The sequence below is a fragment of the Rhamphochromis sp. 'chilingali' genome, assembly GCF_963969265.1.
Source record: "Rhamphochromis sp. 'chilingali' genome assembly, chromosome: 11".
Lineage (NCBI taxonomy): Eukaryota > Metazoa > Chordata > Actinopteri > Cichliformes > Cichlidae > Rhamphochromis > Rhamphochromis sp. 'chilingali'.
In genome coordinates, this window is record NC_137938.1 from 21,439,198 (window position 1) to 21,467,188 (window position 27,991).

Below are 27,991 nucleotides of genomic sequence, written 5' to 3' on the forward strand. Positions count from 1 at the left end.
AAAAATAGTTGCGGGACAGCACTGTGTAGCGTTTGTCTAGGGTGTTGATCATTTTCCTAAATCCCTCGTTTTGCACAGTGTTGATGGGAGCCATATCTTTGGTCAGGTGATAAGTGATAGCCTCCGTAATTTCTTTGTGCCTGCGGGAGTTCGACGTGTATAGGGAGGCGCTGTATAAGGTTCCCGTTATTGATGTTTGGGTGGTTGACCGGGACGGATTTTCTCCTGTCACTTTCTCCTCATCCCTGACGTGCTCTCCGTTGGTTTTCCCCTGCTAATTCACACGGCACAGCCTCTGTATCACGTGGTATAAGGCTCCGCCCTTGTCATTTGTTGAGAAGGAAGAGGCCTTTGACATTAAGCTTGAATAATGATATGAGTCCTCAGGCTTATATGTGGGCTATTTTTTGACAAATATTGATTGAAATCTGTCTGGCCCCTCGGTGAAGACTGAACTATTTATAGGTTGTCACATAAAACTGTTGAAAGATACTATCATATATATCAGCCATTCCATCCTACTTGAGAGGTTTCATCTTGACCTTTATGTGAATGACTTTCCATGCTGTGTTTAAAGAAGCAGAAAAGAAGTCTTGATAAAATACCAAACACACGCAAAAAAGATTTTCTTTAACATTAGAAATTATGGATTAGGATTATTGACAACCTCTGCATTCCTCATGTACTGATGGTCATTCGAATAAGACTTTACGTCGACTTAATTGTTTTCAAACGTCTACCTGCTGTGCTTATTCAGAGAATGTTTTAATTTAAACCCTCTAGCAAAATGGAATCGAAAGCCTTTCTAAACATCAATAAAGCATGCAAAGATTTTACCATTGTTTTGTGGCGTACGTGCTGATTAATTAGAGTGTGTAGAGTGTAAATGTGGCCAGTAATACCGTGATTTGGTAAAAAGCCAATATGGGTTTGCTCAGGGGAATGTTTTCAATAAATAAGGCCAGGAACCAGGCATTGATAATACTGGGGGATTGACTCTGCTTACACAAGTGGCTTAGTAGTACGTGCGGTCTGATATTTCTCAGCTCTGTAGTGGGGATAAAAAAAGCCCCAGGCTCCACATCTCAGGAAAACAACCAGACTATAGAACTGTCGGGAGAATGAAACTAAACAACTGAAGCAGGGCCTGTTTCAGCTCAGCGCTGCTGTGTTTAAGCACGTCTATTGGCTTGATTTAGTTGTTGTTGTTGTGAGTGTTGTGAAATTGGAAATGTTGTGTCTGAGATGACGACAGTTAATCTTGACATCAGCTGATGTTGGGCACTCCTTTTCTGTACTCAGGTTAATCTTAATTATTAGATGGTCTGTGGAAATCATGAAATGTTCTCTAAGTGGCACCTTTTTCTTTTAGTGAGGTGACTTTCATGCTGAAATGCCGCGACGCTCACAACCATCACTGCAAAGAGAATAGCACCATTTTGATTTTGGTGTATTGATTTCTTTTAGATCGTTACTAATATCAGTATTTAGGCCAAAGCAAGGCCATTATCAATAATGCTGTTCAACCATATGTTATATATCATCTGTGACATCAACAAGGCATTTTCACCCAGAGAACTGCTGCTCACTCAATCTTTTCTCTTTTTCAGACCATTATTTGTAAACCCCACATGGTTTAGTGGGAAAATCCCAATAGATTACTGTTAAAGCAGGTATACCTAATGAAATGGCCGGTGAGTGTATATAAATAATAATAATTATTATTATTTTAAGCCCCTTTCAAAACAAAGATCACACATGAGTAAAAAACAAAAACAAAAAACAAAACAATGAACAATAATGTCCACCAAGTTAAAATCATTAAGGATTCACGTGACATGTGGAAGACAATCAGAGTGAGTAAGCCAGTTTGCGGAGCTGCTTTAAAAAACGGATTGAATAAAATAATAAAAGAGTTTTTCTAAATAAACACCTAACACTGATCATTGAGACCCATTCAAATTTAAAATATATTAGTCTGAATGAAAAAAAAATTAAAAACTGAGAAAAAATGTAGAACATAAATCGGTAATCAATCCCAGAGCCTCGCTCATAACCTATTAATAACGCAGTCCTGTCCACCTGCAGAGCAGCTGCCTGACTCCTGACATGCTACATTAATAGAAAGTTGAACCTGTTTTAGTGCCTTAGAGTTTGTAGCTCTTAGTTCAGAAACTAGTTTAGCTAACTTTGCATGTATTTTCCGCTGGAGCAGAGAGCATCTACGCAGCAAACAGGATTGAGTTGACCTCCTCTGCCCTTTTCTGACACTGTTTCCATCCCCCTTATCTATTTCCACTGATGCAGCTAAGAGCATGTCGTGATTCGACGGGGAAAATGATATCTTGACTCATGGGGGATTTTTAAGTGATGATTGAATTCTTCGAGCTCTACAGGCTCGCACTAATATTAACTAAAACACTGTCACCAATGAATCTTGTGGTTAATTAATTATAGATTGCAGCCTAAACAAATTCTTTGTGTGTGTGTGTATGTGTGTGTGTTCTGGGTTGTTCATTAAAGTGTCTTGGATTTTGCATTAGTCTGAATCATACAATGTAGCCTGTAACTCATGGTGAAGAGAGCAACATGCCAAAGAGGTACAGTGCTCGGTATGTTTTTTAAGTCCACTGTCAGATGGGCAGAGCGTGTATTTTCTCTCCCTTTTTTTTTTTGTTAACTGATGGCAGGTCTCTTTCACTCTCTCTCAGTCGTGTCCCAGTCCTTGGGTTTTTTATTTCCTCGACGGGATCAGTCTATATTCTGCAGTCAAGGTTATGATCTGGATATTAAGCGAACCCAGCTGATTTGCCTCAGGCGACTGTGTACTCCTTAGAGAAGCATGAAGACGGGGCTTCAGGCCACCGTGTTCTGTTTCTATTTCCCTCCCCTAATGTTAGCCTGAGCCTTGTTCTGCTCCAATTGAGATGCATTACGACTGTTCAGAAAGTCAGCGCTCCCATCAGCGTTGTCTTGGAAACTGTTGAGCTTATCAAGCCTATATGACCCAAGGACAACTCGTACACCTGAATAGCACCGTCTCTGGTTTTCCTCTTAAGGAAGCTTCAAAAAGGCAGCATGTTTTAGACACTTTTAGAAACAAAATACACCTGGTTGTATATTATGATTTTTAAAAAACAAAACAAAACAAAACTGCTATACAGAGGGTCCACATTTGTCGTTTAACATATTTAGCAGGACAAACTTTGTGTTTATTAGTAACACTCATCATCTCTTTCATTTGCCCTCAGTCACGTACAGTATTATCTCCCTGCCTTCCTCTGAATATTCTTTTATACATATAAACATGAAATCCCTAGAAGGGAGGATCCTCGCTCGCAGTCATAAATTCTAAAGCGAGTGAAGTGCTGGATCCTCTTGCTGAGTTTTTCCAAATGGTTGTGAGAAATAGTGGTTGTGCAATCTCTAAAGGGGGATTAAGCCTGTGGAGAAAAGGAGAGGAGGGGAAGATGAAGAGAGACACAGAGAAGGATGTGAAGGAGGAAATTGTGTTTTTGTAGGGAAGTAGTGATGGCAACCGCTATTGAAAGGAGAAAACATCACTAAGAGAGAAACGGGAGGGAGTGGGGGTGGGGCGGCTGGGAACGAGAGTGCATGATGACCAGGATGGAGGTTTAAAAGAAAGATGGAGGAAGTGCAGTATGCTAATGGCTTAATAAGAACAATGGAGAGTTGTGGGTCTGTTTAACGTCATATGAAACCAGGCTGTTTAAAAGAGACTTCAAAGAGACTAGCACCCAACATAAACTAAACTGACAGACACTCACACAGAGAGGCAGAGCCCAGAGCACCAGGGAGACCGGAGGTGTCCTCTGCCATGCCTGATTAGAAATACAGTGAGTGGAGAGGCATGGCTGAGAGACAGCAGTAAGCAGGAGTGTGTGCGTGCGCGTGCTTTTATTTAATGTATCTGTTGCTTGAAGCACTACGGTCTACATTCTCTGTGATCAAATGGCATCTCCGGAAAGAAGCTGACATCCATCCGACAGCATTTTTGACATGATGCTGTGAACAGGAATATGTAAGTTTTTCTGTGATGGAAAGCTCCGATGTTGGTGTCCTTATTCATATAAGAGCTCTGCTATGTATGTGTTGCACCAGAAACGGTGAAGAGAGAAGTATATCCAAGATTCTGCTACATTGTGTGTTTTTGTGTTGTTGTTTCATAAAGGTCAAGCAAGGCCGACGCAGTCTAGCAGCTGTCAGTGAAACAGAAAGGACGGAGATTGCAGAGCGAGTACTGAAATTCAGCCTTCCTGCTAGTCCTGGAATTTGAACAAGTTTGAGAGGACGGAAAAAAGTGAGAGAAACAGTCTGGTAAATTCCTTCAGGATATCCGGGGGAATCTGAATTTTCCAAATCGTTATTTTCCAGGAATCTACTAGGAACGATTTTATAACTGGCATGTTTTGTTTTATGATGGTTTTCAGTCCAAATTGTGACAAAAGACCAAGCTGGGTTTGAGTTTAAAGTGCATTACAGATGTGGTCGGGTCCTGCACTGTGGCTTACAGGAAAAAACAACAGAAGATAACATCAACGGTAAAGCAAATGTGAGAGCTATAAAGAGATACAATAACACATCCTATAGCATGGTGATTTTGTAAGTGCGCTCAGCTTTTTCACCAATATCGCTGCACAAACCTCTAGCACCTCTGCTGTGAACCATAACTAATGTTAGTAATGTGAACATACTGCACAGTTCAACACTCAGTACGGTAGCAGCTTTACAGAACGCAGCAACCCCTGTAGCTCTCCTTCAGTCACGCATGAGTGCAGACTGCCAGATGCCACAATGATCACCTATTAAACATTAGTTTCTTGTATAACTGTATATAAAGATGTTAGGGACAATAGCAAGACTGTATATAAAAGATAGACCTGGAGATGATTTTGAAGTCTTGGGTTTGGCATTTTGCCCATTGTGTCTTTGGCGTTTTGGAGCCAGTTAAAAGAGAATGTAATGAATGATTATGTTATTATGGTAACTAATGCTAGAAAGGTTTTTTGCATCCACACTCACATATGTGTGCTAATTAGTTTTAACATCTTACTATAATACAAAAAATCTGTGCAAACAAATTTGCCACACAGATGCATTGTAGGCCCCTTGACGAGCTTTATCCATATCAGACATCATGGTGTCATTATGTGTCCTAGCAACCACTAGGCTAAAGTGGCCCATTTTTAGCATGCAGACCTTATCTAAGCGACCATCTAAAGTATATCAGTCTGCAGAGAGCATGAACAGGTCAAACTGTACAGTAGTGTGAGTAAAACAAAACTAAAAGATTCTCACACTCTAAATGGTTCTATTTCCCGCTGTCAGAGAAGTGCGGTAAATTTGCTTTAACACCACAAACATGATCTAGAAGTCCAGTTCTGTTACTTGATTAGCTGCAGTCGATTAGCCCGTCAGTAGCCACCAGTAACTAAAGGCAGCCACTGCATTAATTATGACTTAATTAGACCCTAATGGAACATAATTTGTTGGTTATGTAAAGATTCGCTTCCTGTACACATGCTGCCTTTTCAAAGAAAAGTAACGGAGACCAAACATTTTCTTTGTACCAGATTGTAAAGATGTTTATTTCTGGTATAGCTCTGGAGGTTTTAACATCCAAAGAGCTTCACTTCCTGGTTTGAGTATTTGTTTTTTCATCCCAGGTCAGGAAGTTTCCATTTGATGACAATTAAACAGTTTTTATTTGTTATATTACCGGTAATATTTTTCTATCATTCATACAGAAATACGACATTTACATTTTTATTCACATTCACATTTTTTCTGCTGTTTAGTGGCAATATTTAAAACACAGTTATTTTTCTACGTCTTAAAGTAGTCCTTCACAAATATGATAGATTAAACAGTAATGATATACACAAAACGTATTTGTCTGAAGTGTGTTTTATGTATAAATATCTATGATTTACACATCTATGTTAAGCTCTATGTTACTAGCTTACAATATCCCACTTACTATATCCTCACAAGAGAGTTTCCCTGAACTTGCTTTTCCCCTACAGATATTAAAAACAGATGTTTAATGTTTATTTTAAAATGTTTTTATTTCTTATTTTAAAAAAAATCTTGTAATTAATATTTATTTTGTGTGTCTGATGTTATCTAACGGAGCTGCAGAAGTGATGGTCAGGAAATGTTTCTAAAGGCTGATATGAGGTGGTTTGCAATAAGTGCTTTGTTTTCTTTTATACCTTACTCAAACTGAAACTGGTCGAGTGGCTAAGTGGGAACGTATAAACTGATGTAACATGTTACATTTTAACCTTGTCAAAAGTTGGTGGTGGTGCAGCAGTTCAATAGATTTCATTGGATGTTTTTTTCTCTCCCCAGGGGGTGAGAGATCACAGTTAAGCATGTATGTGCTGGTGGATGGATGCCCTGCACCAATTTTTTTTTCTTTCGCGTGTGAACCTGAGAGATAAAATCTTGCAAAGTTACAAAACGCTGTGAAGTAGAAGACAAGCTGACAAGACCTTTTTAAATTTACGCCTCCAGTTGAGTCAGCTTTTAATCCGAGAACAGTAATTTGCCCAACTCTGCTGGAGAGTACATTAGTGATGATTATTGATAAGATTTCATCAATACCAGTGTCATTATTGATTCTGCTAATAGGCCTTATTCTTTATCTATTTGCTTATCTATTCGTTATCAATTTTCTGTGTGAGGAAAAGGCCCACAAATGTTTTATTATTTGAAACAGAAGCAGGATAAAAACGGCTTTCATGTGTGCACTGCTCTGAGTCTGATGCCATAATTTCTTACTCTGGAGCTGCATCTGATAGATTAGATATTCTAGTTCTCGAATCCCATCCCTGGACTACATATATGCACATCATATACGGAGAGTACAGCTCTAACCTGAACACTAAAACTACTTGACTCACAGGAACAGAAGTCTGAGGAAAGACAAACAGTTAAATCTTCCCTCTTGTTTTCTGCTGTACACGGCACTTTGTGCTTCCAGAATCCTATCAGGTGGAATTTAGAAACGCTGCTCTGCAGTTCTCTTATTTCCCTGGCTGCTAAGCAAACCTAAACTAAGCTAAGCTAAGCTAGCTGTGCACAAACATCGTTTTTTTCCCTCCCGGGGGCACGAGAGAAATCACCGTGGCCAAATTAATTTTCTCCCTTCTGCTTGTGCTGCTGCAACCTGAGGGATCATTGAGGCAGAGAATCAGCCAAAGAGAAGGGAGATGGTGCTGAAGGAGAGAAGGAAAGGGGAGCAGTGGAATTTTAATGTGGCTGTGTCTTGTCTCTTGCTGCCTGCCAACAAAAAGCAATTACTATCATAGCTCCCCTCTCTGCTGTGTGTGTGTGTGTGTGTGTGTGTGTGTGTGTGTGTCCGTGTGTGTGTGTGTGTGTGTGTGTGTGTGTGTGTGTGTGTGTGTGTGTGTGTGTGTCCGTGTGTGTGTGTGTTTGTGCTTACCTTTGAGTGGGTGTCTGACTGCACTTTAGAACACAGGGATTTGGTATGTTAAATGTACAAAGGGTAGATTGGCTCATATCCTGCAGGGTATTTGGGAACACTGATATACTAGATGGTTGTTGTGTAGAACTGGACAGTAGTTAGAGTGTTGTTTAGATATCGTAAAACATTGGTTTTTAAACTTTTTGTGCCCAAAGGGCAAGACAGATTTTCAAGTCACACCTGTATAACAGCCTCTGAGTGTCATCTGAGATGTCATCAGTTCTTTTGATTGCATTTTTTTGCACCACCTGGACCTACCATACAACACCTGTAATATTCTAAAAGAATGTGTCACAAGGTCCTCTGGAATGCAACTTGCCTCCAACACCTTATCAGACACGTTCCCGCAATCCAACAAACAGTTTAGCTTCCTTTGGTTCAAATCCAGCTCTCTTTTTGAAGCGGGCCAAGCGACTCTCAAAAGGGATGTTTGGTTTCCAAGTGCCTCCTTAACTTGCTTGGCATGTCAACCTTAGCCAACTTCTTCTAACAGATGACGCACGCAGGCCAGAGGGCAGGGGGTTGACACAATGAAGCTATAAGATGGCCAGCTTACAGGACACCATCTACATGCAGTTTTCATTTTTCCCTTTTGTTTAGCTGTGGGGTCCTTGGCATTGGTTAGTTGTGGCTAGCTTGCCATAAAAATGAATTCCCCCCCCCTTGCTGTCAGGTTTTGATGTGTCAAATATTTGTAATATGCACCATCTAGAAACTGTACAAACAGACTTTTCTGGGATTTTGTTTTTTAGTTTATTTTTTAGTGGATAGAATTTGTCAACACACAGGAAATTAAAAATTCATTTGTTTGTCTTTGTGCAGTTGTGTAATGCAATATTTATGTATGGTTGTCACAAAATCCCAAGGCACACTTGGACTTAGTACACTGATGTTCTTTGGCAGCCCCATTCTGGAACCACTGCCTTTAAAAAACAAAAAACAAAATCGACTCTATAAACAATTATAAACGTTCATTGTTCTTAGATTTATTGCTTTGTTTCTCCAGTAAGACAGGAGTCCGTCATTTTGAGAATCTCACTGAGTGTAGAGACGACCACTTAGAGGGGCCCTGATAAAAAGCTTGACAGATAGGAGACAGGAGTCAGGCAGACTGATGGACAGGTGGAAGTGTTTCCAGCACTCTGAGGCTCAGAGCTGCAGGAAGGCTAAACGCTGAGTGGACTGAGTAGAAAGGTGGGAAAGATATGAGAAGAGTTGCCTCCTCTACCATGCTTTCAAAGAAACCCTCTGATGGTAACTACCCCCCACTTCTCACTCTACATTTTCAGGATGCGGAGGTTCGCCTACTGTAAGGTGGTTTTGGCCACTTCTCTGGTCTGGGTGATGCTGGACATGTTCATTCTGCTCTACTTCAGCGAGTGCAACAAGTGTGATGACAAGAAGCCGAGAGGACTGCCCGGGAGAGACGGTGAGGGTGTATCACCACACAAACCCATACACAGACACATTTTTATGGCACTGTCAAGCATCAAGTTTGAAAAGCTGAATATGTATCCTCTGTAGACACCATGTCCAGACCACGAGATGGGCCTGGTGAAGGAGGGAAACCTGTGGTGATCCCTAAAGAGCAGCAGGAGAAAATGAAGGAAATGTTTAAGATCAACCAGTTCAACCTCATGGCCTCGGAGATGATTGCTCTCAATCGTTCGCTGCCTGACGTCCGCCTAGAAGGGTGAGCTGCCTCTCCCAGCAACAAGTCCTGTGTTTTGTCATGATAATAACAATAATACATCTTTTATTAGTGTTATTGTTTTTAAATGGCATGACCTATACAGTATAGCAAAATTAGGTAAACTTTAGATAGGAGATTTAAAGAAATGTCTAGTAAAAATGTCATATCTTAAAATGGAATAACATACAAAAATAAATGTAGGTTAGAAGCACCTCTGAGTATTCATTAGGAAGTTATTAAACTTTGATACTCGGAGAGCAGAGAGGGTGTGGTGCCCTCAAAGATCTCAAGGGAATTTGAACTTCCTGAAAAACAGTCAGGAGTTCCTAATTCGGTATTCATATTGTATGAAGCAGGGCCTAAATATCCTCTTTGTGTTATGTTGTGTAGTAAGTATAAACATAAATCATTATATGTTAATATTAATAACAGGAAATTGTACATGTCAAATCTATCCAGTGCCACCTAAACATCGCACAGACAGCAGAATGTTTTCCAAAGATGTATGATGTTTGGGTTTTGTTTGGGTTTTTTTGTGGTGTTCACAAAGCTTCCCACAATTCATATTATTATTTTCTTTCCAGTTTCAACCAGCTTCTGTTTTTCCTTTTTGCAAATCATTTGAAAATGGTTTTCATGGAAAAAAACATTTAAAAGACAAATGTTTTTGGAGAGCTTTCACACTGTGTTAAAACAAACTCTGCTGAGCACCATTTGTGTTGGTTTCAAAACTGCCAGTTGAGCTCTGGTGAGAATCAGTGTGCAGGATTTCATGACAGTAGATACGGTCATGTGAAAAGGAAAGTTTACACACGGCTCTGTGATTAAATGGCTTATAGGACCACCTTTAGTTGTAGTAACTGGAAGTAATCAGTTTTTCTATGACTGTATAGGTTTCTCACATCAGTGTTTAAGAATTATTGCCCACAATGTTGCTTCAGTTCATTGATGTTTGTGAGGGTTTTTTCACAGCTGTCTTAAGGCCCCACCACTGCATTTCAGTCAGGTTGAGGTCTGGACTCTGACTTGATCATTTCAGCACCATGATCCTTTTTTTAATGCTGCTCTATTGTAGATTTGTTGCTGTTTTTGGATCATTGTCCTTTAGCCTGACCCAATTTGGGACAAGTTTTATCTATCACACAGATGTCCTCACATTTAACTCTAGGTTACTCAGTGACTGCAAGGTGCCCAGGTCGGTTAAAGCAAAACAAGCCCAGCTGTGCTGATAGTTGCTGATGTGCTCTGTTTGGTTTTCAACAACATAACGTGACCATTATGGTCAAACATCTCCTCATTTGGTTTGCCTGTTGAAAAGATATTGTTCCAAAACAATTGTGTGGGTTTTTTTCTCTCAGATGCAACTTTGCAAAATTACCATATTTCCCGGACTACAAAGCGCACCTGAATATTAGCCACACAAGCTAAAATCAGGGGAAAATCCTGTTTTGTACATACATTAGCCGCACCTGACTAAAAGCCGCAGGTGTTTCAATGTTGACTTATCATATGTAAGAGAATATGCACAAAGGGAATTGTCAGGAAAGAGATGGCTGTTTGGAGACACACCCCTTTTATTAATATTTTGAAAAACAAGTTATGGGTACATATTTGCATAACTTTTTAGGTATATGTACAAGTAGCGGTAATTACAAGTAGGAAACATGTACTGTGCTTCATAAATGAGTAACAAATGTAGTACATAACAATAACCTACAGCACACCAGAAAAATAGATTCAGACTACCTTTTAGGCTCAGGTGCAGCGACACGGCTTTAACAAGAAGAAAAGTCAGTCATTCACCACCATCTTCCTGCGCACTAAAACCACCAAAGTCCTCTTCTCCAGTGTCGGATACGAACAGGCTCAGGATGCCTACGTCCTCCACTCTCCGCTTCTCTCCTTCGTTGTCACTTTCAAAACAAAAGAAATCCTCGTTGTCAGTGTCGAACACCCTCAGAAGGGCCGTGGCGGTGTCCTCCTCTTCATCATGCAGCAGTCCAGCCCTTCGAAATCCGTTGGTGATCATGGATGTTTTCACACTTTTCCACGCTGTCAGAATCCACCGGTGGAGTTGAGCATAACTTGCTTTTCGCAAGTTTATCGCCGCTCGTCATCCACGACTCCCGCTGAACGCATAGCGCTACTTTGAAGTTTGTTTTTCACGCTACTTGTACAGCACTATGTTGCCTGGCGGATGGACATGTGACCAACATACCACTCTTGAACCCCGATACTGTGTGTCTGATCACATGCCCTTCCGCCAGGCAACGTAGTGCCGTACAACAGCGGAACAAACAAAACAAATCGTCTTACGATATGACAAAAATCATGGACAATCCACAGAAAAGCCGCACCTGACTAAAAGCCGCAGGGTTCAAAGCTTGTGCAAAAAGTAGCGGCTTATAGCCCGACAATTACGGTAAGCCATGCTGCAATGTTCCCTTTAAAGAGAAGCAGCTTTCTCCTGGGAACTAAATAAGCCATACTTATTTAGTCTTTTAGTAATTGTGCTGTCATGAACTTTAACATTCAGTATGCTAACTGAGGCCTGGAGAGTCTGAGATGAAACTCTTGGGTTTTTGCCAGTTTCTCTGAGCACTGGCACAGTTTGACCTTGGGGTGAATTGGCTGGGTATCCAGTCCTGGGAACATTGTACACACCTGAATGCTCCAGATCAACAACTCGAGTTGCTCACACTCACACTTGCTGATGATCAGTTAATCAAGTGCACCCATCTGCTATTTACACTCTTAATTCCTATGGAAGCAGTGAGGGTGTACCTAGTTCTTCACAGGATTGCGTGTGAATACCTGTGAAAATGTTCTTTTTGGGACTGCATGTGGTTTTAGAGCGATTCATTCATTCAAGGCTGCTGTTAAATCCAGCTGATGGTAAAGTGCTACCAGAACAGTTTTCATTAGCACATCACACAGGGATTTTTGTCTGATTGCTCACGGTCACAAAGAAGTAAAGCAGAGCCGTGCTTGTGTTTATTATATGTGTTGTAAAACTGCTTGACATAGCCAACCTAACAGTAATTGTGTCTTAATATTGCAATCAGTGAATGAAAGCACCATTCTGAGCACCTTTATTCTGCAAGGTTTCTGTAAAGTCATGAATGAACATGTGGTGACTGTGGGCAGTCATATTTACACAATTGCTGCCCATAAATAAATCCTAAACCCTGTCACAACAGCTAAAGCATCATTTTAGTGATGTAATGTTTTTTTCAACAACACTTTTATAATATAAGTTATGTGTGTAATTCATATATCATGTGAGCAGAATTTCAATGTTGACTGTGTCTGTGTGTGAGTGCAAGCGGTTTTAGGTTGAAGGTTGTTCAGTCTTCAGACAGGCAGACGATGTGCATCCAGCCAACAGCTGAAAAGATATGTCAAGGTTAGCTCAGGGAGGTGGAAAGCAGCCCCCCACCCCACCCCCCGTCTTTTTTTTTTTTTTTGCTTCAGTAGAGGAACATGCATCAGAAATGAAGGTTTTTGGAGCGATGGAGAGGAAGACTGACTGAGAGGCGCAACAGTGACAGGAAGGGGCACATGCACAGTAGACAGGCAGGAGAGTAAGAGAACCTTGATCCGTGAAATGGGTTTTAGTCTTTGAGCGAGAGTTGATTACTAGGTGTGTTTTCACTCAGCCTTCCCCCCGTCTATCTGCTTTTCCAATTAGTAGATAAGACGGAGTCAATATCGTGCAAGGGAACGTGTGGCTGCGTGTGTGTAGGAGTGCATGCATTTGTGTCTATTTCACTGCGTATTTGTGTGTGGATCAGCAAGTTTAGGGAAACTGGCTGAATTCATCACAAATGAGGTTGTCATTAGCTGATACTTTAAAGGGGGGAAAAACTCACTTATGGTTTTTTAAGGCCCGAGCACTAACAGTGCGAAGGCCATATTGTAATTAATTTGTTGCATTATTATGTTTCTGTCAAATGAATCTGGGATTTTACTTTAATAAACTCCTCATAGTTTAATGTAGTCATCTTCATATTTGATCAGTCTTGAACTAAAGACTTTGGTCATGCTAAATTGTGAAGCTTTTGACTTTCTTTTGATTGCCGTGTCCGTGATGCAGTGGTGAGTTTTAGTCATTCAGCATTAAATTTTAATGTGTAATTCACACATAAATTGTCCAACTAGCCCCAAGCTTGACGTGATTTATAAGAGTTCATATATGACAGTATTTAACATGTTTTACACTCTGATCGAGGCAGGATCAGCGCATTAAATGTTGACCAGATAACCCTCAAAGAGTTGATGTTACGTTATTATGAGGGCTGTGAGTTTTTATTAAATGGTGGATCCGCTGGTGGCATTCCAGACTTTGATGTGCTGCCACGAGGAGCCAAAATAGTATAACTGAAATAGCTTTTGTTCAGTCTGTTCCAAACTTGACACTTAATAAGATTCAGACATCTATATCCCAATAGTCAATGATATTTTGAGCACCAGCTAGTGGGAACAGGAAATGTCAATTTTACTTTGATGAACTCCTCACAGGTTCACCATATTCACCTGAAAGGTTCTGCGAGTAAACTTCAAGTCTTCAGTTCAGCTCAGCTTTATTTCCATAGCACCAAATCACAATAGCTACATCAAGGCGCTTAAAGCCTTGATTATGCTTTAGTGTGAAGATTATGGCAGTCCACCCTAGGGCCATGGAAATTCTCCATGAATCACCTTTCGTGCAGTTTATATTTAATGGCTTTTACACGTCAGTGTGGCAAAATGGCTGTTTTGTGCCACCTACAATATTTCAGTGAAGCCACCCCAGCACCATATTTAATCTGCATTTATGTTGTTTTGTCTTAAGATAGACAAAAAGCCTGGAGCTTTGAGCCATACCTTAGGCCCAACAGGAAGTCAGGCATTTTCAATGTAACATGCAGTCTTGGCAGAATTATGACCATTTTCTTGTCTTGGACTTTAACAAACTTGTGCAAGAGATTTAATTTGATGAGCTTTATATTTTGTCAGGTCACTCTAAAGGGCACCATGTAGTCGGCCAAGGAAATGATCTGGATCTTTTTTGTGCAGCAGGCCTTATGACATCCACACGCCCCGGCCGAAGATCGCTACTTTCTGACGTTACGGTCACGCCTGTGTGTGTGTAATTCTATATGTGTCTGGGTGGATTTACAGTATGTGAAAATACTTTTCATGACCACACCTTTCAGAAAAGCTTTTTTTTTTTGGTGATGACTACATTGTTGTTTTTGTTGTTTTTTGAGAATGCAGACTTTTATTGGTGTGTGTGTGTGTAATGTTGCAACAATAATGCTGTTTAATTAAAGCCAGCGCGCACGCCCATGTTTAAATATCCCCACAATTCCCTGCTTGAAGACGCAGCCTGTAACTCATTAGCTTGCTTTGCCGTTGCCAAATGTTGCTCCGCCACCCTGACTGTTCGAGTGCACAGGGCTCCCTACAATTGCTCTTTAAAAAAAAAATGCTAATACAAATAAACATGTTTGCAACTGGCTGTGTATAGACACACGGTCTTCTTTTTCCTCTGCTACACACCAAAGATCATGCCTTAACTCATGTTTTTTTCATGTGAGCGAGAAATAATGAGCCGCCTTAGAAAAACATTAAAAGACTCAAAGGCTGTCTCTGTTTTTTACAGTGAATCATCTTGTGTGCTCATCGACCTCCCTATTTTCGAGCATACGAACATGCACACCCCAAACACTGAGAATTACTTCGTGTTTTTAACGTGCTCCACGGGCAGCTGCAGGAGAGAATACACTCTTGACCTCCTCTCCTCTGTCGCTCTTGCATTCCTTGAGTCAGAATCAACCGCAGAGAGAGCGAGGAAGCATTCCAGCGCTCAGGATGATCACAAGCAGGAGGGGGAGTTATAAAGATGGAGGAAATCAGATCCTATTCCATTTGGCTCTTGTAAGAGCTGAATTTGTTAGAGGAAGGATGTCGGGCTGCTTTCAGTTTCGTCCTCCAACACTTAGAAAACACTTAGAGTGTGAGACAGTTTTATATCGGGCTTGCATGCAGGTGTCATGGCAGGCTACGATTTTTGCTTGACCTACAGATGTGTGTACAGATGATTCGGTCTGCTCTAACTCTAACCAGGTGACCCACAAACCCATACTTAATATATGTTATTCACAGGGATTTTCGTGGAACATGTTGCTTAATTTTGGTAAACATAAACCTGTAAAGAAATTACTTAAAAAAAGAATATTGTATGTAGTATGAATAGGTAGTCCTCTATGCAGCATTTACTGTAGTCTGTGTAACACTGAAGTAAAGCAGTCAAGGCCAGCAGTAAGGAGTTTTAATGTGACCCCTAAACTGATTTTGATGGTTTTTATAAACTCAAGGCAACCTAAAACATAGTGGAAGAATTTCTGGAAATTCATTTTAAACGTTTATTTGTAGGAGCGGGTATCTGTGCTGCTTTACAGCTAGTGCAATAAAACGTTATGAGCAAATAAAGGCAGCTACAGTGAAGAGACCGTGTTGGAGTAGCTACATCAAGCAAGAAGGCTGACAAGAAGACATCGGAAGGCTGATTTTCATACTGAACTGAAATCAACCTTGAAATTGTCAGATTTATTTAAACGGTGCAAACTTAGTGCCTAAATCCTAAAGCGTCAGACATACAGGCCAGAACTCAGCCGACAAAAGGTCCAATCCAGGGGACTGGATTGCTTTGCGAACTGGAAATTGCAGATGAGAATAACTTTTTATTGTTTTGCACCAGGAAGTATTTTGTCATAAATCACTAGAAATGGATCAAGTCTTGAGGGAGATTGTCTGAACTGTTAATTTAATTGGAGCCAGAGGTCTGAATCATCATCAGTTTACAGCCTGACAAAGACATTACCTATGGCCTGCCATGCCGCACTGAAGCGGGATGCTTCAGCCAAGGAGCCGTGCCCACACATTATTTTGATTTACGACAGGAGCGTTTCTTTGTAATGACAGTGGACTGACTGAACGTGAATCATCTGTTTTATAGCTGGATGGTTCATTAAGTGTGAGCCTTTTCAAAATATGTTTGGACTTTTTTGCACTAAAAGAAAGGGGCAAATCTGGGGGTGTTTTTTTTTTTTTTTTTTTTTATATAATTGGGTATTATGCAATGTTTTTACTGAGATCAAAGATCAAACTGCGTATGTGTGAGGCCCAGCCATGAACAGAAATAAGCTTGACAGATATCTTGGAGAGATATTTAAAAAGATGTGACTGTCTTCACTGTGCTAATATTTGTCGTCTTGTGCCTGTTGTCCTGTGTTAGACAACTGCATCCTTCACTGTCTCTCAGTAAGAGAGTTTGATGTGTGCACTCAACACTGCAACGAAAATGACTCGCACTCTGATTAATATCACTAATCAAGTGTGATCATGCTGACCCACTAATTCTGTCTTTCTCGGTCTAAATCTGGGGATTTACGCTCGGATACTCGTTTATTATTCACTCTCAGTTTTCTTTGAAGTTGATTACGATGATTTTTCACAAGAAGCAAAATAATGATCTGAGTGATTTTAGGACTGTCTAATGTGGTTTAGTTGATTTTTTTTTTTAACTCTTATATAAAGTCGATGTAGCTGCAGCTCTCACAGTCGCACAGAGCCCGGATTGTTATGTGTCTCCTAGGATTTTTCTTTTTCCTTTCTTTGTTCGGTCTCTGCAAGTTCATGTTTGTCTGTTTAAAATCAAGTCTGCGTTTTCACTTACTGCCTGTATTGTTGCCTTTTTTGAAGCCTTGTCTGCTTTTAGTTTTTGATGCATCTCGCACACCTTTTCTTTTTGCTCCTTTGTATTTTTTGTTGTTTCTGCTTCATGTTGTATGTTCAGCTGTTTCATCATTTGTGCTGTGCAGTTATGCCCCCTTGAATGAGCTTGCCTTGTGCTAAGCAACTTTGTATCATTCTACACACAAAGCATTTGGTGACATTGAAGCTTTTTGAAATTTAGAACTAATTAAAATAAGCAGACTGTAGATTAATAACTAATTTAAAATATAATTCAATCTCTGAAATAATGCCGTCTGTTTTATAGATACAAATTGTTATACATTGTATCAACCTTTTTCTAACCAGTTCCAAACTTTTTGGCCCAAAGTCTTTTAGAATACTGTAAATAAATGATGTACCAAGCTACTCTGACATCGTTCATTCGTTTTTCTTACTTCTGTTTTGGGTTGAGCGTTCTACTCTGAGCACCTCCCGAACAGACACCAGACACCATTTGAGCTCGTTTCTGCCTCTTCTGTCGGGAGTCTCATTCTCTCAGTCACTACCCACTGCCTGTGGCCTTAGGTAACAGTAGCAGCGTAGATCCCTAAATGGGCCAGACAAATATAAAATAACATCATGCTTGTTTGACCGTCACTTTAAACATTTGGCTTAGACCATTAACTCATGAGGAACATGTTTAATGAAGTATTAAACAACGTGAGACAATCTATTTTCTATTCTCTAATAGACTTCTTTTTGTCCATTAGGTTTATTTAACTTCTGCATTTCTGACTTCACTTTTCAGACCAAGAGTCTACATCTAAAAAAAATTGAAGGAGTTCCTTTTTGAATCATATCTGTTGTTCCAGAAGTAGATGAAAGCTTCAGGTTGATATCATATATTCTGTGTACAAGATTCTGGCTTTAATATCATGTCAGTTCTACTGTATGTCTTCTGGACCAGTTCTGTTGTGGCATCTCTTTGAGAGATGCAGTTAGTTAATAGCATGTCTCTGGGCCTTCTAAGTTTTTCTTTCTGCTTTAATTCATATGGGTAGCAGACCAAACTTGCAACCAAAGATTTATATATGTAGAAATATGCTTGTAAATATTCTTGTATTCTTGCAGCATGGAGTTGACCCTTTTGATTATTTTTTCTATGTTTTTGATTACTCGCTTTAGGTGCAAGAACAAGTTATACCCCGATAATCTTCCTCGCACCAGCATTGTGATTGTATTTCACAACGAGGCGTGGACCACGCTGCTGCGAACCGTCCACTCCGTGATTGACCGCTCTCCACACACACTGCTGGAGGAGATTGTTCTGGTGGATGATGCCAGCGAGAGAGGTAAACTCACACACACGCACAGTAACACTCACTGCAGATAATTCCTTCAGTCTCTCTCTAGTTTGAGGCTTAGCCTATTTTTTAGAGCTATGATTTTTGCTGGATTCTGCGTAGGTAGATGTTTTTGCACATGTGTGTATGTGCCTGTGCTGGTGCCCAAGAGAGAGTCAGTGCATGTATGAGGGCTGTGTGTGCCACTCCACCCTGTGCAATACTGTTAATCCCTGTTTGGGGGAGATTAGGTCTTTAATTTGCCAGACGCAGGGATTACACTCTGTTATTACCCTCAATCCCCCACCCCAACCAACTACCACCAGCAGAAGCAACCTTACGAGACCTCAGGTTAGATGGTGCAGGTCACAGATTGTGTGTTTATGTTTGCACTTGTGTTCAAGCTGATGGAGAAGCTCCTAGCAGGTACAAGAGGTATCGTATGAGAAGGCCACATACGTGAAAGAAAGCACGCAAGCGCACAGTTATCTCTGATCCCTGCTGCTACAAATGGAGTGGGTTGGAGGAACAGCTTGTAATCCAGCTTTTGTTTTGTAGGCGCCTGTTTTGCATTCTTATCTGTTTATATATGCATTTATTAGATTTCCTCAAACAGCAGTTGGAGAGGTATGTGAGAAAATTGGAAGTCCCCGTCAGAGTCGTGAGGATGGAGCAGCGGTCTGGGCTCATCCGCGCACGCCTCAAGGGAGCGTCTATCTCCACTGGCCAGGTGTGTGCGCATGTCCACATATGAGACATCCACAGCAACTGCTCTCCATATTGTGTTTGCACTGTAGATTTGTCTTATGTTTTCCCTCCATGTTCTCAGGTCATAACCTTTCTGGATGCTCACTGTGAATGCACAACAGGATGGCTGGAGCCTCTGCTTGCCCGCATCAAACAAGACAGGTAAGGCACACAAACACGAAAGATACGCAGACCATTGGCAAGCCTGGAAAAGAAAATCAATAAAGTATTGTTGAGCCTGCAGGGGGCTTGCCCTTGTGTTTATCTTACGCTTAATTACTCATTCTCTGTTTACTGTTTACTTCACTTGTATTTTTATTTTTATTTTTATTCCTATTTATTCTATTTATCCCCTTCGTATATTTTATTTATATTGTCTCTGTATTTATATATATGTGTGTGTGTATAACTCTGTAACTTCTGTCGGTGCTGTGCTTTTTTGGAAATCGAATTTCCCAGAGGAACCCACCCGAGGGATTAATAAAGTTCTATCTTATCTATCTTATCTTATCTTACTGCTACCCGTAAGCAGGTATACACACACACTCACACCAGCACATGGAGAAAACGCACAGGGTTTACAAAGGTGTAATGAGAGATGAGTGACAGCTGGTGAGAAGTTGGTTCTGGAGGTGACACATCTTGCAGATGAGCTTTTAGCCTTGGTTGATGTCCACCCAGGGTTATGAACAGCAGGTTGATGTACTGTGTTTGTGTGCTGATGTCTTTCTGTTTACTGTAGGAAAACAGTGGTGTGCCCCATTATCGACGTTATCAGCGATGATACCTTTGAGTACATGGCAGGCTCTGACATGACATACGGAGGATTCAACTGGAAGCTCAACTTCCGCTGGTACCCTGTACCTCAAAGGGAGATGGACCGACGCAAAGGAGACCGCACGCTGCCTGTCAGGTGGGTGGTACACACAGCAAGATGAGTCTTTAAATTTCATTGCTATTATCCTTTTCATACTTATAAAACAGACTGACAGCAGTTTCTATGCTTCAAGTTAAGTCTTTTCATTTTACCAAAGGACATCTATGACCCTGGGCTAGTCCTGACCTAACTAAATTCTGCAGAGAGGCCCTTAAATCTTACCCTTTGATCCATGTAAACTATTACTTTTGCCATACAGTCACAGCTGATACCACAGTCCTCCTACTGCAACCCTCCATCCTTTGAAACAGTTTGCTCCATCTTTCAACCTGAAAATGAGTCCGACACTCAAAAGCCACTAAATTTGGTACACCCCATCAGAATAGGGAGAAAGGGTGATTTAAGTGACTTTGAAGGAGTATCTGCTAAACCACCATCTGGTTTACACAATATAGAGCAAAAAGGAGAAAACGGTGAGTTTAAATTATCTGGGGAAAGTGCCTTGTTGTTGCCAGAGGTCAGAGGAAAATAGACAGACTGCTTTGAGCTGATAGGAAGGCAACAGTAACTCAAATGACTAAGGTATTTTGGAAGATATGCAGAAGAGCATCTCTGAATGAAGCAGATGAGCTGCATCAGCAGAAGACAACACCGGGTGCAACTCCTGTCAGCTAGGAACAGGAAACTGAGGTTACAGTTTGCTTGTGTTCACCAAAACAAGATTGGAAGATTGGAAAAATGTTGCCTGGTCTAATGAGTCTCACTTTCTGCTATGACATTCAGTTGATGATAGGATCAGAATTTGGTCTGAACAACATGAAAGCATGGATCTATCCTGTCTTATATCAGCATTCAGGCTGCAGGTGGTGATGTAATAGTGTGGCAGATGTTTTCTTGGCAAACTGTTTTCCCTTTAGTACCAACTAATAATCATCAAAAACCAAAGCCTACATGAGTATTGTTGCTGATCATGTCCGTCCCTCTATGACCACAGTCTACCTATGCTCTCATCACTGCTTCCAGCAGTTCACGATAGTATATTGCGGCATTAAAGCCAAAAGTTTATTTTGTGCAATTGCATATGGACACGTTTACACACAGGAAGCAGTTATCTTTTCCAAGTTGCAGTTGATGAACACAGGTTACCGTTTCAGGATACTAGTTTATTTCTGTATTTCACACTCGCTTTTGTCAGGCACAAAGACACAGAAACAGCACAGCGGTTGAAAGCAAACAGCAAAGTGTTTTGTTTTTTTTAATCTTTCTTATCATGACTCAAAGGATAGATAAGCCTCATCCCGTTCATAGATGTTTTAAACACTGACACCTGCTTTTACGTAGAGAAGGAGCCACCCAGGACCTCTGCTCACACTGTGAGCTCCTGGCTGCCCAGTTCTGCATAAAACTCACTGATTGTGATATGTCGCCTAAAGGCCTTTACATTCTTTAATCAGAAACACTTAGGCACTGCGCCTAAGCCTTCCTATAGCAGACAAAAATCCTGAACTCTTTATCTTTTTCAATCCCTGTTTATTCTATGGCTGCTACAACAGTGTATATGTTACCATTCAGTTTGCTGCTGCAGTTCATCATAAGAGGTTCTCAAGGCAGGAATACTGAAAGAATAGAGTGAACTTTCCACTTCTGTTCAATGCAAGATGTTTATGTAAGATTGTGTTTTTTGTTTTGAGGGGCTTTTTTTGTTGTTTGTAGACCTTTGAACTAAAATCAAGAGCTTATTTTTGCCTGTCTATCATCTCTTTTTCCTGCTCTTGTTTCTAAGCATGCTTGATGCCAATATTCAAGGTCACACACACACACACACACATAATGTAGCTTATGTAACACCCCGCGCCCCCGATTTCGGTTGTTTTTCTCAGTTCTGCTTGACAAAATTTTCCTCAGGGTGTCTTTTAAGTGGCCTAAAAAACAAAACTGGGTTGTTGTGTCAGGGCAGAAAATTAATTTCCACTAATGACACGATTTACATAAAAACCCTGTTCTGCCACAGAGCGCTTTCACATTATTGCACGTATGGAGTTTGCAGAATGAAAAAAACTGTAACGAATAATGCTGATGTGGTTTCAAGCTTCCACGCGTGCATTTGCTGGGGGAATTTCTCTTCATTAGACGATGCAAACTGCAGGTCTTTTGCTGTCACTCTCTGAGGAGCTGCATATGTTGACAGCAGAGGAGGAAATCAGCAGCTAAGCTAGTTATTATGGGCTCATCTACCTTGTAATTTACGGCAATGTGCAGAAGTCTACTCACTTGGGAAGGTTGTATTTGCCACTGTTGGACTTTAAAAAAATACAACAAACAGAAAAGATCTGAAGAAATTCTCTGAACTTGCTAAATGTGTCATTTTGATATTGTATGCTTCAAACACAAAGCTGAGTATTACCTGCCTTTTGATGCTTTATACAGTGGCAGTGTTTGTTTATTTCAGTCTTGTGATATGTTGAGATGATGAACCACGCTTTTATGTACGTAAGGGCCGGTCCCTGTTTAGATAAATGACTTTAATTAGAATCCAGGATTTGCTGTAAATTAGTGGGTTTTCTTTGTTTTACTGACGTGTTTGAGTGTCGTAGAAAAAAGTGATTTATTGTAAGCTGGGGCATTTAGAAAGCTTTGATATCTCTTCAGGAAAAAAGGAAAGGATACATAGATCTGTTGTGTTGGCTTCGTCGTTATTGTCTTTTGTTATAAAGCCACATTTTACGAACTGTTTGACGAACTGTTTTTCCATTTCTGGGTTGCTTATTATTTCCCGCTCTTAGCCAATTGCTGGTCATACACCATCAATCTGTGCACGTTCAGGATATGTTTGTCTGTTTGTGTTCTTGTAAGAGATTTTAAGCAAAAGCGAAAACAGGCAGTGGAGAAGAATAAGCTCTAAAGAGGAGGAAGCCGTTCTGTAAGCGGGAGGGAAAATGGAAAGAGGTCTCGAGGCCGTTTAACTCTGACATGACTGTCACAGCAACAGAGAAGAGAGGAGAAAAAACAGGAAATCAGCAAATAACAGGGAGTGAGAGGAGTGAAATATAAAACCCTGATGGAATGTGTACATACTGGATGACCTTTAAAAGGCCGGCCGTCAGTGATTTAAGTGGCACTAACCTGCCTTTCTCCTAATTTACCTTTTCTCTGATGTCTCTGTTCAGGACTCCCACCATGGCAGGCGGCTTGTTCTCCATAGACAGAGATTATTTCCAGGAGATTGGCACATATGACGCAGGCATGGACATCTGGGGAGGAGAGAACCTGGAAATCTCTTTCAGAGTGAGTGAACACACCCACTGACAACTGACATGACTCTATTCTTCCATTCAGAAGTGTCAGCTAGGGTTCAAAAACACACACAGATGTTACACCTCTAGATTGACTTCACTGAATAAATTGTTGACCTGACTAAGACTTCGTCAGACGTCATCCCGGCTGGCGTCGAGTCAAATTTATTCAGACTGGCACAGCACAGCCGGGACCAGTCTGCGTCATCCATCTCCCAGCTGAGTTCACTGGTCTGTCTTAGCTCGTTCAGCGCCCAGGACTTACAGTGTGTCTACTCTGCAATTTATTCTCTAAATTAGTGTTGACAAGGCTTGTTTCTCATAGATTTGGCAGTGTGGCGGGACGCTAGAGATTGTCACGTGCTCTCACGTGGGTCACGTCTTCAGAAAGGCGACGCCCTATACGTTTCCCGGAGGAACGGGACAGATCATCAACAAAAACAACCGGCGTCTGGCAGAAGTTTGGATGGACGAATTTAAAAACTTCTTCTACATCATCTCTCCTGGTGAGTTTTGCCACATTTTGTGTGTTTGTGTGTGCTCGTGTTTGCGTTCATGTATGTGCTCGTGTGTGGAGGTTAATCTCTGTGACAGGTGTGATCTATCCATTAACCCGCTGACTGCGTGATATTGCAGTGGTGACCCAACAGTGCAGGATGGGGGGAGGCGGGGAGTAATTTCACGCTACAAAGCATGCGTTAACTTGCATGAACACACACACACACACACACAAGCTTGCAGCAGAAAAGCAACCAAAAGAGAAGCAGAGCTACTGAAATGAAGAATATTTTTAGATGCGAAGCACCTCATGGAACACATTTATACCTCTCTCACTTTTGTTGACAGGGGGCGCTCTTCTGTCTTTCTTACGCTTGTTTCAATAACCTGACCAGTTGTATAATAGAGGTCTTACAGAGCTGGAAGAAAGCATCAGCCCTAATTAGATCAGTTCCCGGGCATAACAATGAGATCATAATTCAGTTCTGTTTTATTGAGTTTTATTTATATATCACCAAATCACAGCAACAGTGGCCTCAAGGCGCTTTATATTGTAACACTACAGTAATAGAGAGAAAACCCCAACAATCAGACGGCCCCTATGAGCAAGCACTTGACAATAGTAGGAAAGGAAAACTCTGTTTAACAGGAAGAAACCTGCAGCAGAACCAGGCTCAGGGTGAGGCAGCCATCTGTTACGAGTTGGAATTAGACAAGGAAGACAGGACAGAAGAGAGACACAGATTAATAATAACTAAGAATTAAATGCAGAGTGGTGTATAAAGAAATAGAGTGGAAAAAAGTGATTAAAGTTAAGAAGAAACACTCCAGCCCTAACTATAAGCTTGATCAAAAAAGAAAGTTTTAAGCCTAATCTTAAAAGCAGAGAGACTGTCTGTCTCCTGAATCCAAATTTGATGAGCTTTTAACCTGAATGGATACATGAAAGCACAGATATAAGGGAAAGTTATAGTTGTAATAGTGGCCCAAAGTTAAAAGACAAAGCTAATAATTGAAGTAATTGAGTGCATGATTTCCCATGGTCCCGTCCTGCTGACTGAGTATGTAAAGGTACTGTACTGAAAAAAACAAGAAGTGGACTGTCTTGCTAGACGGGCCAGACTTCACTGAATTCAAGCCAAAGGGCCGCACCGTTTCTAAACACAATTCAATCATAACTCAACAAAATGATATGAGTAGCATCTCAGCGTTACAGGGTTTTTGTTTTTTTATTTGTAAGCATAAAACACATAAGTAGAAACTGGACCTCCACAGTGTGCTAGCTCCATTTTCGATGTAGTTACTATCAGTTATTATATGAAAAAGATGATTGACCTCCATTGCTCTTCATCAGGCACTGTTGTTGTCATTGTTGGGTCATTTTCAGCCCAGGTGTTACAACTTACAGTATTTCATGTTCTTTTCCAAAAAAAAAAAAAAAAAAGCGATTTAGCAGTTTTGAACGTTTGGCTGCTTCAGATCAGCATGTGGGTTTTTTCTGCTCAATCCTAACACAGTTTAAATAAAGCTTATACACACGGGGGGAATGGCAGCATGCAGTGTTTTGTTTGACCTTTTTGTGTGTGTGTGTCTGCGTGTCCAGGTGTGACCAAAGTAGACTACGGTGACATCACGTCTCGCACTGCTCTGAGGCAAAAGCTTCAGTGTAAACCCTTCAGTTGGTACCTGGAGAACATCTACCCTGACTCCCAGATCCCTCGGCATTATTACTCCCTGGGAGAGGTACACTCGCTCACACAAGCAACACTTGAATCTGTATGGATCAAACGGTGTGGGTGTATATTCAAGCAATGAACCTGCTTCCTGTGTGTTTGGCTCAGATCCGTAATGTGGAGACTAACCAGTGTCTGGACAACATGGCCCGCAAGGAGAACGAGAAGGTCGGCATTTTCAACTGTCACGGGATGGGAGGCAACCAGGTAACAGAGAAATAACAAAACGCTGTAACTACACATGAATTAAAGTGTAAATGTTGATCACTGTTGACATCAGAGTTATTCTCGGCACAAAAAGAGAGAAAGTCTGTGGGTGATGTGTGCAGGTTTTCTCCTATACGGCCAACAAGGAGATCAGGACAGATGACTTGTGTCTAGACGTGTCCAAGCTAAACGGACCCGTCATGATGCTCAAGTGCCATCACCTCAAAGGCAACCAGCTCTGGGAGTACGACCCTCTGGTAAGTGGAAGACATAATAAAAAAAGCATTTTCTCAAAGTGATTCTGAAAAGCTGGTTAATATGTTCATCACCTGGACTGTTAGAAGTCATTATTATCATCTTATTATAAAAGCAGCCTGAAAAGCCTTCAGTTAAACCACAACACTACAGTTAAAGATCATATTTCTCCCATATTAGCTTCTCTTCAAAGTTTAAAATCTTCCTGTTCATGTATAAAACCTTGAACAATCAAGGTTTTGCCTACTAGGGGTAATTCTTATTTCTTTTTTCTGAACTGAGGGGTTTCTGTCAGATTTCATATTTATGCCTGCTTCCAAAATAAAACAACAGCCAATGAGGGTGATCTCTGCCTGTACAGCTTACCTGGGCTACCAGTGGGAAAAACATTTCTAATGGTCGACAGAGCATTTCTGTAGGTTTGGAAACTCTACATTAAGGGTACAGAGGAGGTCATCAGATGTTGTCTTTTTGTGAAAACTGGAAGCTGGTGTCAGGTGACCCTGAAGACTTCCTTAATTATGCAGCAACAGGCCTAGGATGCTGGGAGGTTCCCATGATGCACTTTGTCTTCTTCACCACTGCTGTATTTAATCATTAGTAATTATTAAACTCTGGTTCTCTCCCATAGTGTGTCCTTCGTCCTGCCTCTCTCTTTCCTTCTCCCTGACTGTTGGGGTTTTCTCCTGAATGCTGTAGGGTCGTACCATTATACTGTAGGTTTATAGCTTACAGTATAAACACACTGAGGTTATTGTTATTGGGAGTTGGTGCTATATAAATAAAACTGAATTAAATTGAATACTGTGAGCTCTCACAAAGGTCTTGACAGGCACAGAAAATAGTTCATTTACAGCAGGAAAACCTAGGACGTTAAATTCCCTTCCAACTGTATTTTTAAGGCACTTTAAAACAACAACGGCTGACACAGTGATGTATATTAGAAATAAATAAAATAGAAAGACAATAAAATATAATGGGCACAGCTCTGCTCTGCTGTGCTCTGCGACACACTGTCGACCTGTCCACGGTGTACTCTGCCTCTCACCCTTTGGTAGCTGGGATAGGGTACAGCCCACCCAGCACGATAAACAAGGATGGATGGACAGTAAAATGGAACTAAAGGGTGCAAAACGACACAAGTAAAAATGACCATCATACAATAAAAAGCAAATGAGATCAATGTGTCACACTGGGTCAAAGCCCAAAGGGTATAGACAGTATATTGTTGGGCAGTGTAGCTTCCTGTGAGGGTCCCGGGTCTGAAACCTAGTGAGTTTTGAGGTTTATGGACTTTGTAGTTTTATGTTTCTTGGTTTTGTTTGAGTTTACATTCATGCAATTTTTCCATTGTTCTGTTCTTAGTGTAGTTAGTCTCTAGTTTTGTATATTTTCTCTTTTGTGTCAAGTCTTCATCACCCCTCTTGTTAGGTTTGTTTAGTGTTCAGTTTTACTTCCCCCAGTCTCAGTTCCCCCCTGTGAGTTTCAGTTGTGTTCCCCACGTGTATCCGCTCTGCCCCAATCACCCTTCTCTGTATTTATAGTTGCAGTCTTCCTCTTTGTCGTTGTCTGATCGTCTGTTTATCCCTGGTTTTGCTCTGTGTTCCTGTTCCTTTCCCTCATTAGCCTGTATTCCCCAGTGTAGACTGATTTTTAGTTCCTAGTTTTCCAGTTTTCCACTTTTTGTTTACCTTTTGCATTCAATACCAGCTCACTCTAAGTTCACCTGTGCCTGCGTCCTGCCTCTTCACAACATGTAGTCTCACAGAGCCTATTTAAATTGCAAAGACAATTTAGTCCATTACCAAGGAGCCGCAATAGAAAATGCTCTGAAAGTTATAAAAGCTCATTCTGATTCTTTCAGAATGAGCTTTTTCCAAAGCTGGAAAATGCAATATAAACAAATAAATAGTCACATTGTTAAAAATGCAAATTAATGTTCAGGTAAATTCACATAAACACGCTGCTTTGCAGCAGTTTACAGTTAACTGTGAGCAAATCTATCAAAATGGATTTTAAATTAAAATATAAATAATGAATCTTTTCTAATCCCAGTGCACGTAATTCAACCTAGCATCATTTCTTGCCACAGTTTGGAGATATATCATCG

General features: G+C 40.8%; 1 protein-coding gene across 4 annotated transcripts in view; it reads left to right on the forward strand.

The window, feature by feature from the left end:
• Nucleotides 1-27,991, forward strand: part of galnt1 (UDP-N-acetyl-alpha-D-galactosamine:polypeptide N-acetylgalactosaminyltransferase 1) — a 53,537-nt gene that overhangs the window by 24,146 nt on the left and 1,400 nt on the right. For 2 of the 4 annotated variants that reach the window (XM_080895984.1, XM_080895986.1), the window contains exons 3-14: nucleotides 8,520-8,707; nucleotides 8,803-8,942; nucleotides 9,038-9,206; nucleotides 18,114-18,280; nucleotides 18,874-19,001; nucleotides 19,101-19,180; nucleotides 19,761-19,931; nucleotides 23,063-23,180; nucleotides 23,514-23,694; nucleotides 25,290-25,429; nucleotides 25,528-25,626; nucleotides 25,749-25,883. In XM_080895984.1, coding sequence (XP_080752110.1) covers nucleotides 8,804-8,942; nucleotides 9,038-9,206; nucleotides 18,114-18,280; nucleotides 18,874-19,001; nucleotides 19,101-19,180; nucleotides 19,761-19,931; nucleotides 23,063-23,180; nucleotides 23,514-23,694; nucleotides 25,290-25,429; nucleotides 25,528-25,626; nucleotides 25,749-25,883 — 1,527 coding nt within the window. In that variant the 5' untranslated portion in view covers nucleotides 8,520-8,707; nucleotide 8,803. The remainder of the gene's footprint in view (nucleotides 1-8,519; nucleotides 8,708-8,802; nucleotides 8,943-9,037; nucleotides 9,207-18,113; nucleotides 18,281-18,873; nucleotides 19,002-19,100; nucleotides 19,181-19,760; nucleotides 19,932-23,062; nucleotides 23,181-23,513; nucleotides 23,695-25,289; nucleotides 25,430-25,527; nucleotides 25,627-25,748; nucleotides 25,884-27,991) is intronic. The other 2 variants (XM_080895983.1, XM_080895985.1) reach the window with 1 other exon arrangement.